Raw genomic sequence first — 19410 nt, 5'->3', positions numbered from 1 at the left:
TTTCATGCATTTTTAAAGAACTATAACACACTGTCCCTGTCCTTTAGTATTGTTAATCTTCTTGGATATAGAAGATAAATGAATATCAAGTGCATTCATTTTAGCAAACTTGTGTCTTGCTCTGTCATTGTTTTCCACGCCCTGATTCCATAGGAAATAACGTTTTACAGGTCAGTTATCACAAAGAAATTATTTTTTAAGTGTGTGAAATTCATGTGGTGAAAAATCTCATGTGGGGGCAACATTAACACATAACCAAATGAATTCAATTTAGACCTTCACAAATATCAAAGAGTAAAGCATGGAGGAAACCAATTTCAAACTATCCAACTTTAGTTTCAGAACAGTTATTTCTAGTCACTGTGAAGAAAGGTGTCTTTGTGTGAGTGCTCCACACCAGATCTTTATTGTTTCCTACTGTCTATCATTCCTAAATAATCTGATTGTGGATAACATAGTGAAACAAGGGGTAGTTTTGGCTTCAGTTTTGGTTTTTGTTCTTTGCATCACAGGATTACTATGTGGGAGAAAAATCTTTTTTCTCTTCATCTTTTTTTTTTAATAGGGGGCCAACTGCTTAATCTCATTGAGAATTCAACACACAACTCCACATTATCATGTTCTCAGGATTAACAAGTTATAAGGATCAGAACTTCAAAAAACTTCTAGGGAAAATAAAAATAGAATAAGATGAGACCCAGAGTTAGCCAGAAATTTTTCATTTCCTAGAAACTGAAAAGCTGAAATTGCTTCATAACATGGAAAAAAAAATTAATTCAGAGCTTGATTCAAATCCCAATTTTTCTATTAAAGTATAGGTAGAAAAAGATATTTGGTATATTTATGTGTCAACTTCACTTTGAGCCTTAAGTCAACACTGATAACAGGCTAAAGATGTCTTTAAAATACTTAGAAAAGTGAAGGTACAAATATATTCTGGTGTAGCATTGCTCTTTTCAAATACATCTTTCTATTTTGTTCCTCCATACTGGCATAATGAATAGTGCTATTGCTGTTTGAGACTTAAAACAGCTGCATTTCTAATTTTGGCAGATTATGAGGGATTTTTATATGGGCTGCATGTTAAAAGCAAATAAACGACATGCCAACCAGCAGAATGAGAGTGCTGGGCAGATGGTGGCACGGCTGAGTTACTGAATTGAAGTGTTACATGCCACCAATCATGGCACATCAAAAAGGGATACTTGGCAGCTTTTCAAGTGAAGTCCAATCTTTTACCTCAAACAAAAATTCTTGCCCACGAAGTCTCCAGACTCAGTCACTCAGTAGTCATTCTCCAATTGTCCTTTGTTAAAGCAGGCAGCCTTCAGTGACTTTATTTCACTGATTTTGATGGTATATACAATTCTGTCTTTCCGTCCTTCCTTTCCTCTTCTAAGCTCTCCAGTAGTGTGTATATATGCGTGTGTGTATGTGTGCTTGTGTGTTTATACAGAGAGAGAGAGAGAGATGAATATGGAAACGAAGTATATATGTTACAATTTTTCTCGTTACTAAGGGGATTATCGCTGCATAAGAAGAAGTCAAGAAAGCATTCCAATATGTCCTCATAGAGAAAAAGAGAATCCAACCATATAAGATCACTTGGAAACTATCTTGATCAACCTTAATCTTCATTGATCAATCTTGATCAATCCATTTTTTAAGCTGCATTCAGAATGCTACTATGTGAATTTCCCCGAAACCCAGAGAGATGATTTTCCTGACCATAAATATCTGGGCACTACATCGAAGAAAGGTCTGGCCTTCAAAAGCGGTTTTCCTCTGATTCAAAGCAGTTTATGAAGTATAAGGATAAAGTTATATGACTGTTAATAAATATTCTAGAACTTACATGCTTTGCTATCTTTTCTAAGTTGGACAACATCCATTGTCAAACACTGATATTTTACTATATTTTGCATGTTTTTATAAGCCACCACAAATATACTTTAGGGAAATGTGAGATAAAACACAGAAACAAAGTGATTCATAAGTTGCACAAATAGTCTATATACCATACCACGATGCCGTATTATTCTTCCTGACTTACTTCCTTCCTTTTCTCCAATGTACTTTCCCTGTCTCCTTCCTTTCTAAGAAGATTGTACAAGATCCCTCTGTCCTAGGCAATGTGTTAGATATTTGACATTATTATCATAGTTAATCCTCAGTTTGAAGGTGAGGAAATCATCACCCAAACACTAAATAGCTTTCTCAATGCTACACAGCTAAGAAATGGGCAGCTGGGAATTGAACTCACGCAGTTTGGTTCCAAAGTCGGTGCTTTTAACCACTAGGGTATTCTGTATAGCACACCAGGAAATAAGATAAAGAAATTAAGAAACTCTGGGAAAATTGAATATTGTGCCAAATACAAAGAATGAGTATAGTAAAAGCGATACAGTATTGACTGGGTACCATTATGGAAGGTGGCCTGTGAATTCAGATTTGAGAGGTCAAAGCCAAAGCAAGAAGAAAAACCAGATGCCATAAGAGTGACATTATTTATAAAATACAGCAGTTTGGGGCACTAAAGTTCGAGGAATTTATCCTATAAGGAAGTCACAGGGTGATACAGTGGACAATTTCTCCCACAAGATTTCTGTAATAATATGCTACCAAATTTTTCAAGTGTCTTATTTACAACATCCCTCAATATGTCATATTAAAGAACATTTCAGTAAAAGCATTTCTGAAGGGGGTGTGTGTGTGCAAATAACGTGATTCAAGTTTGTGTCTTCAGGGGAAACTTTATCTAGATGTTCTGTCCAATGGAACTGTTTTTGATGGTGAAAATGTTCTATATCAATATGGCAGCTATTAGCCAACGTGTCTAATAAACATTGAAATGTAACGAGTGTGACTGAGGAACTGAATTTTATTTTTAATTTTAATTAATTTAAATTTAAATAGCCACACACAGTTAGTGGCTCCCACACTGGACAAGGCACAACTAGTGGAATAGCTGGACTGCATACCTCTCAGCCGATTCTCATGAATAGAATTTCATATTTTTATAACAGATGGACAAAACAAAAACTCAAACAGTTTTATTCTCTATTTTGAGCCTAAAGCACAAAAATTTCATGTTGTTTAACTCAGCAGAAAACTAATAATTTTTTCAAAGATTCTGACTTGAAAAAAAATCACCTCTGCATAGAGGCAAGACAAAATAATACCTATTTATAGACACTACTATTGCCTAAAACATTTTTTTATATTATCGTCAGATTCTCTAATTCATCTATTTCAGTATCTCTGATGTGTCAAAATCTTCATTTTTGAGTTGGAGTGTGATTTTTGGAAATAAGCCCCAAATAATTCAGAGTCAAATCTGGTAAATAAGGTAGATTAAGAAGATTTTTTTTGTGTGTTTTATAAACCAATTCCTGTAAAAAGGCAAAAAGAACAACCTAACATCTTACTATGTTTTCTAGAAGAGTTCTGAATATGCAAAGTCTTATGAGATCCTGTTGTACCACAGAGGCACTACCACGGTAAGATTTATATAACTGAGACTGTTAAATCTCTGTTACACAGAGACCAGAGAATACAGAGAGAAAGCTCTCTTTGTGTGGTTTTCATCTCCCCTGTGTTCTTTTCCTATTTATCTGGATGAGTTATAATACAGTCCTCACTGGGAGAAGTTATAGATAAAAAGAGAAGGGAAGGAGAAACTATGATTTCTGGCTGGATATCCACTTGCCAGATGGTGAAGAACAAGGCCTTAGGCTAATTCTGTGTGAACAGAGGGGCTTGATATGTCCCTCTCTGAAAACCTTTGTGTGTACACGCACAGAGATCTGCGGAGATTCAGGCTCCAGCTTGGGAGCACATGACTCAGCTTTTCCTATAGATCTTGCCAGCTGACCCTTAGGCGTAGACAGCTGTTCTGCTGGATGGATAAAGCTGCAGAGTGCCAATGTGAGGAGTGGGCGGGGAGGAGGAGCAGCAGGAAAGGTCAGCCAGCATCTCAGGATATCAGTCCTTATTCCTTCCAGACACTGAAATAGAAAGGTCAGAGCCTGTGGCCACCTCCAGGATCACCGCTATGAGCTCTAACGCAGGTAGGGAACTCTGAGGCTGCAGATGAGGAAGAGACGATAAACTGACGAAGGCAAGTGAGATTAGTACTGGGGGGAGTGCATCAAAAAGGAGTGACTACTGAATACATTTTAGAAAGAAAGCAAGAATATTGAGGGTCGAAAAGAGCAAAGGCTGGGAAAACCGATTCAAGGAAGAGTGAACTGGGTCTTGTAGCAAATGGAATTACTTGATTGTGGTGATGAGCGTAATCCAGTGTAGGAATTAGGAAAACAACTGGTATTCTGTGAACTAATTCTCATTTTACATGAAAAATGTTGTGAAGGAAACTGCAATGTTTTGAAAGCAGAACTGGATTTCTAAAAATAAATAATTTCTAAAAAATAATTAGTTTTTCACAATATGTAGCATATAGCAAGAATCCAGAAAAAAAGATTAGTCAGATGATAATAATATTCATATTACTAATAGATTAGGCCAAGGAGAGCAAATGGTAGGCATTGAAATTCAATTTCTACAGAACGGTAGTAACTTTTGGATATCATATATAGAGCACCAATTAAATCATTCATTTGTTGGTTTGTTCATTTTGTTAATTCAAGTATTCATTCATTCACTCAACAAACAGACATTGACTGCATGTGATACGCCAGGTCCTGAGTATTCAGTATAAAATAAATGGTTCCTGTTTCAAGAAATGTGTAGTCCAGTGGGGTGGGGGTGGGGTGAGAGGGCTGAACACTTCACATTTGCCAGGCATCTTATAAAATGCTTTATATTTATCCTCATGAAATTTACAACCCAATCCTATATCGGAGATATTGTTATTGCTATTGGACAGGTGTTGCATAAAGACTCAGGGAAATGAGGTGACTTGCCCAACATTACATAAGAAATAAATGGTAGCTCTGGGACTCAAACTAAAGTCACTGGAAGTCCACTATCTATCAAATTAAAGTTATGTGGATATATGCCATGAAATAAATATGGTGCATATTTCTGAGTTAATATATGTAAAGCACATAGAACAGTGCCTAACACATCATAAATACTGTATGTCCTTCCATCACCATCACTAACTTTGTCACGATTTCTTAAAGAACAACATGGGGAGAAATATTATTTATTCAAAATTTAACAAGAGAAATATAATGCAGCAGAATGCAAAATGTGCATAAAATTTTCAAAAGAGGTAAGATTCTTCAAAGAACTTTTCCCTTTAGGATTTGTCTGATGCCCTATGCTACCTGGGGAGAATGTCTTCACTCTGCCTTGACACTTAGGGGTACTTGGGTAAAAAAAGAGAAGCAATGCACTATTGTGCCACATCTCCCTGGAGAATTCATTCCACCAAGAGGCAAATAACTGAGAAAACTATCAAAGGAAGGAGTTCTCCAAGCCCCCCGATCCCCATTGAGGTCACAAGTGGGGAAAGGTGGGAAGTCTATGGAAACATTCCCATCTGCCTGCTCTTTGCATTCACTTTTCTATGAAAATGGTTTAGTGTGACACAAAGAAACTAAAACCAGGTTTACTTGAAAGATAAGGATGGAAAGAAAATTAATATTAACAGTAATAAAAAGGAAATGCTGAAGGCACACTTAACATAAACCATACCTAGAAGAAAAGAGTAATGACCTGTAGTCTTACATTTAAATGTTCCATTGTTACAAAATCACCCACACAGAAAATTGCAAATAAGTTGGATAGGAACTGGCACCGCTCAGCTTGGCATATTTAGATGAGTGAGAACTACAGAGAAATATAAATTGAGTCCTCAAGGCCAGGTCTCTTACAACCTTAATTACCCAGGCAGTATAAGGGCTGGGAGGTGCTTCCCACCATTAACGCTGCTTTCTTAAAAGCAAACAAACAAAACTGTATCTGTACAATGTGCTCTTGGGGAAATAATAATGCAGTGATCGAATAAATCACTCTCCAGGTTTTCCTCTTCCACCCACATTTCAGAGGGCCACATCTGAGAGAAACGAATAGAATTGGCACAATGCCACATAAATCAATAATTTACACTTTCTGTAAACGAAAGGAGGACCTTGCTAGAATTTTGTTACCAAATATTTTTTTCTGGCCTATGGTTTAGGCATTGAATTTTAGTAATAGAAAAACGTGGTCATGAGGATCTCTTAAATATAGTGACCCTAAAGACACTAGTTCAATTTTGTTCAGAGTCGTGAAATTATGTGACAGGATCCTGTGTAAACAGGGGCAGGTTACTTTACTATTTCATATCTTGTACGTAACTCTACAGAGAAGAGCCTCCAGGGTCTTCTTAACCTGATCACAGTTGGTATATCTATTAAATATTTATTTTTTTATGAGAAAGAGGGGAATAACAGTCTTGTGGTAAAAATCACGTCAATGGAACTTGCAGCTCACTACTGGTTTTGTTGGTACAAATACCATCAGTGTTTCCCTGAAATATAAACTGTCTTACTGTAGTAGGAATTCTTTGAACAGGTCCTCAAGAATTCCTGTTTACTGGTCCAAGTTCAAAGGGCTAACCTGACATTGAAGTGGTGTGAACAGTGACTGAACACTCACCTTCAAGCTCTGGTACCACCTCTACTCACTGCAGGATGTGGGCAAGTTAAAATTTATATTCCATAACTTTTAAGATATCTGATTTCACTACCTCCTAGAGTCATTGCAAAGGAAACAAAATTACTTATGTAAACTGCGTCAAAAGCTTGTGATATTATGTAAACAAAGATTTCTTTCTTCCCAACTCCTGCTTTTTCATGGCTCAAATGTTCCCCTACATGAGAGAGAAGAGGCCTACGTGTAGAGAAGGGATGTGCCCTCTCAGCCCAGATGTCCCATGGGCTTGACCCAGAGGAGCACTTCCAGTGTAGACTGCTGAACCCAAGACTCACTAGATACTTGGAGGAAAACACCTTATTCTGTGATAAAGTGAATTTGAGAAGTAATCTTGGAGAGTTATTCTTCATATGAGCATGCACCAAAGTTCTGAAGAGTCTTGCAGTACATAATTCCTTTAAAATTGCGTAACACAACATCTCAAAGTTACCAGATCAGGACTCCCTTTTGTGGTATGTTTAACAACCATGAACGTCATGGGGAAAGGCTGCTTAGGGTGTGACGAGGAGAAGCAACCATAACGGCTACCATTTCTTGTGCAGGTGCTACGTGTAGAAGCTCTCTGAAGTGCTTTACATGCATTCACTTATTTCAATTTTTGTAACAACCTCATGATGTAGGTGCTAGTGTTGTCCCCATTTTACAGATGGGGAAACTGGGGCACAAAATGATTACGTGTCTTGATAAAGATGTAAGTAGTGAGGAACAGAGAAAGGATATGAACCCAGATGATCTGGCCCTGGGAATTGTACTCAATCGTTATGCATACGGCTTTACATGTAGACTGAAGAAAACATGGAATCCATGTACTATTAGTCCTGAATGATACTTCCATCCAGTATAAGCTCCTTTTTGTATTAAAAAACAAACAAACAAAAAAGTCCTGAATCCCAGAGGTTATGCAACTTGTACAAAATTACGAAAGAAATAATGGTACTACATACCCAAGAAATCAGTTCTTCAGCCCCTCAGGGCAGTATCCAAACCATTTGGCAAGCACATAGAACAACGTATGAGGGCAAAACTTGGGGTGGGGGAGAGGAAATGTGATGGTGAGGTGGCTGCAGCTTTCCTTAGAGTCCTCTTCATCTTCTCGTTCTCCTTCAACAACTGTATCCAAATGGTTATTCTAGCTCTTTAATTTCACCTCCAAAATATTTCTTGACCCCTCTACCCCATTTCAGCTCTTCTGTCACTACCTGTGTAGGCCCACACCGCCTCTGCCTGGGCTCTAGCTATGGCTTTCCACCAAGGCTCCCATCTCTAGATAGCGGGGAACAAATAACCACATGTGCAAACAGCATTTTGGAAAAAATTATAAATAATATAGCATAATCTAATGTAAAAAACAATGAAAACGTCCAAGAAAAATATGGATTTTTATCATTAATGAAAGAAGGAAAGATTCAACATTTAGCTCTAAGACTTTAAAACTGTGATTTTCTTTGAAAAATTCTTGTAGTCCTTGTCTATTCATCTACAAGATAGATACACACATACACACACACACAAATGCACGCACAATTAATAGAGACCAAGCCCCCAAAAACTAAAAAATAAAACAAAAAGAATTGAGTCATGTGAATTCAGTCCTGTTATTAATTTGCTTTGCTATGGCTGAATTATCAGGCTTTGATAGAGACCCATCATGAAGAAGACTTCAGAAAAATTCCATGAGCTTTATTTTACAGTTCAGTACCATACACTTGAACTTGGCTTTGGCTTTAGTAAGACAAATTTCCATTTGCAGTGTTTTCCTACTTCACAACAATAGTAACAATGCTAATTCTTTGCTTAACAGACAAAGAAAATCTGCCAGTGGTGGGAGTGTGCAAAGTGGGGAACTTCTATGGAGTTATTTCTTTTTTTCTCCATAACCCAACCCTTCCACCCATGAGCAATCTTTTCCTGGCTTACTGGGTCTAAATGCACTAGCTCACATAAGGCGTGTTTTTCAAGAAGAAAAGGGGAGGAAAAGCCAGCAAATTAGCCAGGAGCAGCCTGGTTAGTACTAACAGATGATGAAAGGTCTCAGCAGAAAATGACGTAAGTAAGAGAAAATTCTTGATGTTGTCTGAACAGACAAGAGTCTTTAACCTTCCTCAAAATTAATTTTTCCATATTTTCTCCCATTTTTAGTGCACTCCTATGTCAGAAAATATTCCCGTTGGTGGAATGTTGGTTAAACATAAAAACAAGCAGATTACGTTTATGTCTAACTACAGAGTGAAATTTAATTTTTGATGAGGAAAGACAGAAAATTTGGTTAAATGAATTTTAACAGAAAATTATAGTCTTCAAGAGGAAAATTTCCACAGCGTGTTTATATGCTGGAACTGGTCAAAAGGCAACAGAGGGGACTTCCAGCGTTTGCTCGCCTAGCCCCTCACCCACTGCAGTTTGAGTGAAGCTGACCCTTAACCACACCTCCAGGAAATGGCATATTTCTCTGGCCAATCACAGCACTCCATTTACTTCAGGGACTGCTTCAGGAATAAGTATGTGATCTGAGCTCCCTTGCACCCACAGCCTGAAGTGTCTTAGCAGCTATCATTTGTCTTGCCTTAAATTATAATGCAATGCAATCCTGCCCACATCACAGGCACTAATTTCTTGTCAGGACTGAGTGAATGCATAGCAAGGAAACTTGAACTTCAGTTTACTTTTGAGGCTGTATCTAGAAATACTATTTTTACAACAAATCAATATTTTTACAAAATTTTGTATATGCGATAACTTCTAAAGTGATACACAATAATCAATCAATCAACTTATATATGTTTATTGAGAACCTCATGTCTATGGTAACAAAAGGATGGGGGAGGAAAAGATTGCTGAATAACGGAAAGGCCAGGTGAAAGATGGATCTGCATTGGGCCACGTAGGCAGGGGACCGTGTGTCTAGCACTCACATGTGGCTCAGGATCAGGAACGGCAAAAATGGATGGTCAAGTAATTCAGATTACAGACAGCTACAGCAGGCCCTGCAGGGTATAAGAGAATACGAAGCAGTTGAGACTGCATCAACTTGGTGTAAGACATACATACAGTGGGCCATGTGCTGTGGGGAGAGAAACAGAAAGGGAAAAATAGAGTTCGACAGTGGTAGGGAGTTAGTGATTGAAAACTACAATGAAAAAGACAAGGAACAGGTACGCGCATTTGGCGGAGATGGGCAAGATGGAGGAGGAGTGCCCCTAATGGAGATCTCAGAGCTGGAGCCCTGCTTACTGGTGAGGGCAGGTATGGACCACGCTGCAGGCGACAGACAACTAACGGCCATAACAAGGAGTCTGAAGAGTTATAAACATGCATGTTAACAACGCCGAAGATGACTGGGTGCATAAAAAGGCAAGTAAGAGTAGCAGTCTGACGGTGAAGTTATTGCCATGGCTAAAAAGAAATGAGCCTTCAAGGAAGTAAATCATCTCAATGCAACATGATAAAGAAAGCTACATAAATAAGTGAAATAAATAACATTGGACCTGGACAAGGGTGGTACAGAAAATAACCAAAACGGCATTGGAGAACGAGAAGAGGACCATTTCACCCAACTCCTCACCCTAGAGTGAAGGAAAATGAGAAGAAGGTCTCCCAGATTGAAGGGAATGGAGCATCCCCTTCAGGAGAGCCAGGCTGCAGCTGAGGCGAGAAGACAGGGAAGAAACAGCAGGCATTTAATCACAAGGGGCTCGGGGCCTAGAAAGGGTGTAGGAGAGAAGGTCAGAGGGATGGGGAAAAAACGGGCTGTAATACAGAGGGTGGGAGGTTTTAAGGAAAAACTATTTTTAACATTTATTGAGAAAATCACAATGCTAAGCATTAGAGTGGGAGAGGAGCTAGGAAGAAGTTTACAAAGAAGTTTACAGATAAATGCTGGAGATCGGAACACAATTGTGTATATACATATATAATTAAATATATATAATTGAATAATTGAAGTGTGAAATGCCATTGGGGAAGCGGGACTATGTAGAGTGAGAAAAGAGTTCAAAGGCTCCAGGTTCAAGATTGGGACTGGGCTGTTAGAGAGTGGCTCCTTATAAATATCAACAAGGCAGCTGGTAAGTGTAGGAGAGGCCTTCCTGAGGCCGGTGCTGGGAGAGCAGGTGAGAAAGAGGGCTGCCCTTAAATGCCCTCTCAGCAACTGCAGCCAGGAAGACAGGAGATGCAGAACATAGAGCATGTTCATAAAGATGCACACAGGATACACAAGAAGTGGAGCAGGAGCACAGTGAAGTTCTCGGTTGCAAAGACGGGAGAGGAAAGCAGAATGCTGCCAGGGCTGGAGGGCTGTGCCAGGTCAGTAGGGGCAAGCGCAGGTCTGGCTCACTGACCTGGGATAACATGCAAATTGGCAGCCCCTCCCCTGCACAAGCACACCCACACACAGCCTGCATTCAATCTGCCTGATACTACTATAAAGCGTTTGAAAACAAAAGTAAAAAGGAAAGAAAAATAAATTAAATTTAGAAAGGCAATTTAAAAAGTCCTCATATATTTCTGGACATCGCCACAGGGAAAAAAGACTCATAAAACACATTACATTGCTTGCAAAACAGCCTGGCTATGAGTTTAATATGAATTACGGTGCGAACAGATCCAGTGCATGATTTCCCTGAATAATTTATTTCAGGCAGCCCCTAGTGTTCAGAAATGGGAAACTCAGAAGAGGACATGAGGAGGCACCAGCTTTGTGAGGCCAGGCGCAGTAAGCCAACACTGAAAGAGCCAAAGAAAAGCACAAGTGAGAACCCAGTCAAAGCAAGTGATTTTTCCAAAAAACAAAAGCTTTTGCTTTCTTGATTTGTCTATTTAGCCACTGGCAGCCCTACAGACAACAGGAAAACTATTACTTTTATCTAGCAAAACAAGTTGTTTTATAGAATCTACCTACACAAGGAAAATGTGGCAATTCCAGCAGGACTTCGTACAAGGACAGGCAATCAATAAAGACAAAGAGAATTGGACTGAATCAAAGCAAAGACCAACCGAAGTACAACCAGTGTACCCAAACACCGGGCTCTGAACAAGGTGAGGAGCTTGAGGAAATGAAGACTGGAATCCTTAAAGCTAACAGATTTCCTTTAGCCAAAGAGACAGCAAGCAAAGAAGGCTGGAGGAGAGAAAGGAGAATGCAAACTGAGTTTCTCAATAATGACTCAATTTTAACAAAAATAAACAATAAAAACCTGGACCCCTTCACAATATGGCACTGATCATCGTTGTAAGGATCCATGCTACAGCTGTTCTCTGACACTTTTTTAAAAAAATAATTAAATGCATCCTCTTCTGTATTGATAGGCACAGTCCGATTACCAGCTCCTAAATCCTAAACAAGAAATATTAATCAAGGCAGAGGGAAACAGCCATTTCTCAGGGAGTGAGTTAGCTGGTGTTACAAGGCCCAGCTGACCTGCTGTAACTCCTGAGCCCTGGTTTCTGACTTGGTCTTGGCTTATAGCTACTGGACTTTTGACTCAACTAGAGCAATGGTTTCCCAGCCCGGCTGTTACTTCTTGGCTTTCAGACATTCGGTACATTTGGGGCCCTGACATCTGTCTTAGCTTCATTGTTGGTGAGTTTTCTGTTTGTTTTTGCTGCCGGCCCGATGATTCTAGGTAATGAACGAAGATATATGTGTGTGTGTTGTTGGGGGTTTGGGGAGACTGTGAAATTGCAAGAAGTGATTGGGACAGTTCTGGGTGTGGAAACAGCCAATGCAAAAGAAAGCTTTGGCTTTTTCCAAAATAATTTTGAAAGTTCATGTAGACAGAGCCTTAAAATCTCTTTTGGGGGCCGAGTTTGATGGATGTTTACTATGTTGCCTTAAAAACTTATGCCGAAGAACTCTTCAAATACAAATTGTTAATCTATGGATAGAGAAAAATGTATACTACCTGACAAGACAACTTCAATAAGATCACCTTCCTGGATATCACTAGCCGTTTTCACCAGCTGAAGGATGTTTTCAGAGGTAGGGTCGTGGCGAAAAAGCAGGATCTTATCATACATTCCATAGAAACCACATTCAGGGAACTGCAAAATACAAATGTCACAATAGATTAAATGTCAAAATCCTCCTAAATTTGAAATAAAAACCAAATAAAGAAATGTCAGGACACAAATACAAGCTAATTAGAAAAGTTCAAGGTACCTAGAACATTAAAAATAAAAATGAGTGGCAAAATTGACACCGACATGACTCCAAGTCAGGAGGAAAAAAATCACATATCCTAAGGGTAATAATGACCAAATGATCTTCTAACTAGAGAGTAAGAAAGCAAGAGAGTACGAGATAAGATTCAAAGAAATTCCTAGCAGTAAGGTGGTTAAGCAGTAGTATAGGTGGGAAGAAGTAAACATTTTCACACGACCTATAGCAATCCAATAGCAGAAAAATAGGGTCAGTTTATTACAATTCCATTACACATACTGTTGCAAATTGCTTGCGAAAAAAGGTCAGTCCATTTTGGCATTTTCAAAAAGAAGAGATGACTCAATAAGTCTAAATGTGTTCCACGTGTGGGCCGAAGTGTTCTCTAGATCCTTTGACTCAGGAAAGCAACAGAGGAGACAACCCAACTCTCCCTGTGTTGCTGCCCCTTACACTGCATTTAGTTTTCATGCAATCTAGGTTAACTGGATAAGTCCAACAGCTAGAAGTCAATTAGCGTTAAGTATATCTAGTTTATACTCTCCTTACAGGGATAAATCTAAGAGTTCATCAGTCAAGGGCTATCTCCCAATAGCAGGCAGATAATGAAGGCTAAACGAATAATATTTAATAATGGATAAACCCAGAGAAATTATAATAATAACAATTACTATTATAATATTACCAATTAACATCAGCTGCATTTACTCTCTTCCTTCTAATGCCAGAGAAGGTTCTAAATGCAAACCATAGCCCTAATTGGTGAATTCCGTTTTAAAAGTAGAATTATTTGATCAAAGGGTAGGAACACCTTTAAGAATCTTAAAGCAAGTTTCAAACTCATTACAAAACTGTCAATCCACAATCTCATGAGCATCATAAGAGAAGGTCCATCCGCTCTAGCATTGGGTATTTTCATTAAAACAAACAAGCAAACAACCTAGGCTATTTGGGATGTGAAAAGGGCTCTTTTATTGTACAAGCCTTTTTCACATAATTATTAAGGATAGTCATTTCTTTTATAAATTGATATTTGTAACGTAGTGGAAAAAGGTCCTAAGTCAAGGAGAGAAAATTGTCTTTCTTGTTCCTGCAAGTGATAACGGGTCTGATATGTCAGTAAACGTGGATTTTAAGGGGCTACTGTCAGGGAGAAATGTCTAGAACATGGTATCTTCTGAAGATAACTACTATATATTGTGAATTCCTCTATCTTTTTTCTTATTAATAAAATCAAGGACTATATTCACATGAGACATTTTATATAAATTAAAAATAAGTATATTCACAACATTCTCTTGCTCTTAAGAGCCTATTGATGAACAGGCTTGAAACTACTTCTGTGTATCACTTAGCAATGTTGGCTTCCTTCAAATAAACACAAGAGCTGAGATGAAGTCACTGCTTCCACTGTGCTAATTAAAAGAAAAAAAAGAATCGGGGCCGGCCCGGTGGCGCAAGCGGTTAAGTGCGCGCGCTCTGCTGCGGCGGCCCGGGGTTCGCTGGTTCGGATCCCGGGCGCGCACAGACGCACTGCTTGTCAAGCCATGCTGTGGCAGCGTCCCATATAAAGTGGAGGAAGATAGGCACAGATGTTAGCCCAGGGCCGTCTTCCTCAGCAAAAAAAGAGGAGGATTGGCGGATGTTAGCTCAGGGCTGATCTCCTCACAAAAAGAAAAAAAATAGTCCCTCTTTTGGGTAATTTCTCCAATAATATTATTAGAATACCAGGGAAAAAAGAAAAAACTAAAATACCATTCTCCCCAACTTAAAAACAATGGATAATGAATTTAAAAATCTACTTCATTTTAGTATAATTTACATAAAACAAAGTGGATATAAGGGTATAAATCTACGAGTTTTGACAAATGTCAACACCCATGGAACTAAAGTCATAATCAAGCCATGAAACGTTTTCATCAAGCCCTCCAAATTTTACTGTACCCCCTTGTAGTCGATGCCACCCACAATCTTGCCTCGAGGCACAGATCTACTTTCTGTCACCACAGATTAGTTCACTTGCCATAGAATTTCATACAAATGAAATTATACAGTGTATACTATGTACTCTTGTCTGGCTGGCTTCTTTGCCTCACTATAACGTTTTTGAGACTCATTTATATATACTGCATTTGAGATTCATCTCTTTTTATTAGTATTTCGTTACACGGATCTAGGATAATTGTTTATCCATTCACCCACAGATGGACATTTGGTTTTTATCCAGTTTGTAGCTATTACAAATAAAAATGCTATGAACATTTATGTACAAGTGTTTCAGTGGGCAAATGGTTTTCATTTCTTATAAGTACCTAGGAACAGAATTTCTGGGTCACATGATAAGGGTGTGTTTTATCTCTGTGTCTATCCTTATGCCAATACCACATTATACTTATTATTGGAGCTTTACACTAAGCCTTGAATTCAGGGACTGTAAGCCCTTCATCTTTTTCCTTTTCCAGACTGCTTTGGATATAATAGGTCTCCTGAATTTCCACAAATATTTTAAAGTCATTTTGTCATTTTTTACCAAAAAAAAATCTGCTGTGATTTTCAATGATATTGCATTGAAACATAGATCAGTTTGGGGAGACCTATAGTATTTTAACAATGTGGAGACTTCTGTTTTGTTATGAACAAGGTATATTGCCCTATTTTTAGTTTCTTTTAAATTTCTCGCAAAAACGTTTTGTAGTTTTCAGTGTACAGGTCTTAGACATATTTGCTAAATTTATCTCTAAGTATTTGATATTTTTATGCTATTGTAAATGATCGATTAAGGTATAATTAACATAGAATAAAATGCACCCTTTTTAGTGTGTAGTTCTGCAAGTTTTAAAAAATGTTTACTATAACCACATGCCATATATAGAGTATACATACCACAGCCAAGATATAGAACAGCTCCATTATCCAAAAAAATTTCTCCATGCACAGCTGTAGTCAACTTTTCCCCTGAACTCAGCCCCTGGCAATCACTGATCTGTTTTATGTCCTTATAATTTGTTTTTTTCAAGAGTGTCATATAAATGGAATCATATAATTCATAATTTTGAATCTGGCTTTTTTCACTTGCCATAATGAATTTGAGATTTGTCCATGCTGTCACATGAATCCTTAATCTACTTCCTTTCATTGCTGAGGAGTGCTCCACTGTAGTGTATGGATATACCACAGTGTATGTATCCACTCCTCAGCTAAGAGGCATTTGAGGTAGTTCCAGTTTGTGACTATTACAAATAAAGCTGCTATAAATGTTCACTTAGAGGTTTTTGTGTGAACACAAGTTTTTATTTCTCTGGGGTGTATGAAAGTATCTGGATAACTCGACAAGAAACTGTCCAACTGTTTCCAAAGTGGCTATACCATTTTGCATTCCCACCAGCAATATATGAGGGTTCCAAATGCTCTGCATCCTCAACAGCACCTGGTAATGTCAGCTGTTTTTATTTTAGACTTTCTAATTGGTGGATAATGATATCTCATAGTTTTAATTTGCATTTCCCTAATAACTAATGGTGTTGAGCACCTTTTCATATGCTTATTTGCCACACACACACACAAACACACACGTGTCTAATCAACTCCTTTGCCCATTTTTTAAATTGAGTTGTTTTCTTATTGTTGAGTTTTGATAGTTCTTTACATATTCTAGACAAAAGTTGTTTATCAGGTATGTGTTCCACAGATATTTTCTTCCAGTCTGTGGCTTGTCTTTTCATTCCCTTAACATTGTTTTATGAAGCTCTTGATTTTTATAAAGCCCAATTTATCAAATATTTCTTTATGAGTTACATTTTTAGTTTAATATCTAATAAGTCTCTGCATAACCTAAGGTAACACAGATTTTCTCTTATGTTTTAGTCTACAAACTTTATTGTTTGGGTTTTACATTTGGGTTGATGATCCACTTTGAGATAATTTCTGAATGAAGTAAAAAATATGGATTGAGGTTAATATTTTTTTTTTTGCATATTCTGGAAGATTTATAAAGAATTGGTATAATTTCCTCCTTAAATGTTTGGTACAATTCTCTCGCAAAGCCATCTGAGACTGGATTTTTGGGTTTTTTTTGCAAGATTTAAAACTACATATTCAGTTTCCTTAATAGATATAGCATTACTTAGATTTCAATTTCCTCTTCAGCGAGTCTTGGCAGTTTGGATCTTTCAAGGAACCTATTCATTTCATTTGAGTTGTTGAATTTATGGGCATAATGTTTTTTTCATATTATTCCCTTATCACCCTTTTAATGTCTGCAGGGTCTGTAATCATGTCTTTTTACTAATTTCTCATATTTGTAATTTGTGTCTTCTCTCTTTTTTGCTTGATCAGGCTGGCCATTGGTCTATATATCTGTTTTCATGACAGTACCATACTGTTTGATTACTGTAACATACTTTGGAATCAGGAAGTATCATGCCTCCAGCTTTATTCATCTTGTTCAAAATTGCTTGGGCTATTTGGGGTCTTTTGTGGTTCTATATGAATTTTAGGATTGTTTTTTCTATTTCTGTAAAAAAATGCCATTGAGATTTTCATAGGAATTGAATTGAATCTGTAGGATTACTTTGGTTAGCATGGACATTTTAACAATATTAATTCTTCTAATACATAAACATGGAATGTCTTTCCACTTATTTGTGTTTGCTTTAATTTCTTTCATCAGTTTTTTATAGTTTTCAGTGTACAACTCCTTCACCTCATATTTTCATTTAAATCTTTGAAAGTTCTTTTCTGCTAAGGCCATCACCTCTACCACTTCTGGTCTGTTTCCATTAACGCTTTGAATCCTGGTTATGGGTCACACACAGTTGGACTTTGCTATCTTTCTTTAAAGAGTGTTGATATTTGTTTTGGCAAAACATTAAGTTATTTACAGATCAGTTTTATCTTTTCAAGGCTTTTTAAAAAATTGATTACATGTTTTATTAGGGTTCTCCAGAGAGATAAAAGCAAGAAGGTGTATGTGTGTGTGTGTGTGTGTGTATGTGTATACTGAGAGAAAGAGAAAGATTTATTTTAACGAATTGGCTAACACAATTGTGGAGGTTGGGAAGTCTAAAATCTTCAAGACTGCCCATTAGGCTGGAGATCCAGAGAAGAGCTTATATTGCAATTCAAGTTTGAAAGCCACCTGCTGGCAGAATTCCTTCTTGCTCAGATATCAGTCTTTTATTCTACTCAGGCCTTAAAGTGATTGGATGGGGCCCATATTGTGGAGAGTAATCTGCTTTATCCAAAAAGTTCACCGATTTAAATGTTAATCTCATCTAAAACCACCCTCACAGAAACATTCAGAATAATATTTGAGCAAAAGTTCGGGCACCATGGTCCAGCCAAGCTGATGTAAAATTAATCATCACACATGTTATATATTTTGTACATACTGGGTAAAATAAAATATATTATTAAAATTTATTTCACTCATCTCTCAAGACTTATTTTTAGGTTTTGTTGGGCAGCTCTAGAGTAGTATTTGCTCTAGGGATAGTTCAGTCCTTCTACTAATGCATGTCTCTTTGAACAGCTCTATGGAATGCCTCAAGTGTTCAGTGAAATCTTTCCTACTGGCCTGGTAGAAACTCAACTGTCTCTCAGTCCTATGTGAGCTCTAGAGAATGCTCACATAGCTTCATAGCTTCCCTACAGTTGCTCTTTCTTCTGCCTTATAGATTTGTACCCTATGCATACACAGATTTGTATTCAGTCCAATACTCAAGTGGACCCTTAAGCAGATTTCTGGAGCTCATTCTTTGTATAGGTCCCACCTTTCCAGTACTCCTCTCCTAAACAACCTACTGACTTGGTCTCCTTGAGCTCTACTCTCTGTCTCCCCCACATAGCCAGACAACTATGCTCTGTTTGGGTTCTCTCTCCCTACACCTCACCCTGGATCCTGCCTCCAGGCAGAAAGCTCAGATGATTGTGGTACTTACCTAGTTTGTTTCCCTTTTCTCAGGGATCCTGTACTGCCTATTGGCCAGTGCCTAACAGAGGCATTTTATACATTTTGTATTGTTTTCTATTTGTTTGGAGCAGGCGAGCATGTCCCATACCAGATGTTCCTCGTGAGTGGAAGCCAGTCTCATGGGCTGTTTAAATACAGAACACTAACCTTTTCTACCCAGCCTTTTGACTGCTTAGTTCTATGTAAATAGCATTTGCAAGAAAAGTAAGTTAAAGAAAAAAAAATGCCCAAAATTAATGAGTATATTTTTAAGATTAGTAATGAAATAAAAATACAAAATCTAATAATTATCATACAACTCACAAACCCCAGTTTGAGCTACAATGAGTTAAACTTTTTAACTGTTAAAGGATTGTCCCTGATTAGCATACAACTGTTCTTCAAAATATAATCCATTAATTAATGCATAGATCCTCTTACCATATCCTTTCCAAAACCATGGGTAGCTGATTCTGACTCAGTGCTTCAGCTGGGGTGCACAGAAAATAATAGCTGAAGAGTAAGAGATTTCTTTAAGGATATCTCTATATTCCATTTCTCTATGGTCCTGTATTGCTGACATTTGAACATCATATTCTGTGTTGTGCCTGTTGGTAAAACCATGGGTATAATGTAA

At 37.8% G+C, this 19410-nt stretch overlaps 1 protein-coding gene across 3 annotated transcripts in view; it reads right to left on the bottom strand.

The window, feature by feature from the left end:
* PRKD1 (protein kinase D1) overlaps positions 1–19410 on the bottom strand; it is a 295550-nt gene that overhangs the window by 120883 nt on the left and 155257 nt on the right. For all 3 annotated transcript variants that reach the window (XM_058540799.1, XM_058540797.1, XM_058540798.1), the window contains exon 2: positions 12567–12705. In XM_058540799.1, the coding sequence (XP_058396782.1) occupies positions 12567–12681 (115 nt within the window). In that variant the 5' untranslated portion in view covers positions 12682–12705. The remainder of the gene's footprint in view (positions 1–12566; positions 12706–19410) is intronic.

This window comes from Diceros bicornis, chromosome 5 (genome assembly GCF_020826845.1).
Source record: "Diceros bicornis minor isolate mBicDic1 chromosome 5, mDicBic1.mat.cur, whole genome shotgun sequence".
NCBI lineage: Eukaryota > Metazoa > Chordata > Mammalia > Perissodactyla > Rhinocerotidae > Diceros > Diceros bicornis.
This window is presented reverse-complemented; position numbering and strand designations above follow the sequence as displayed.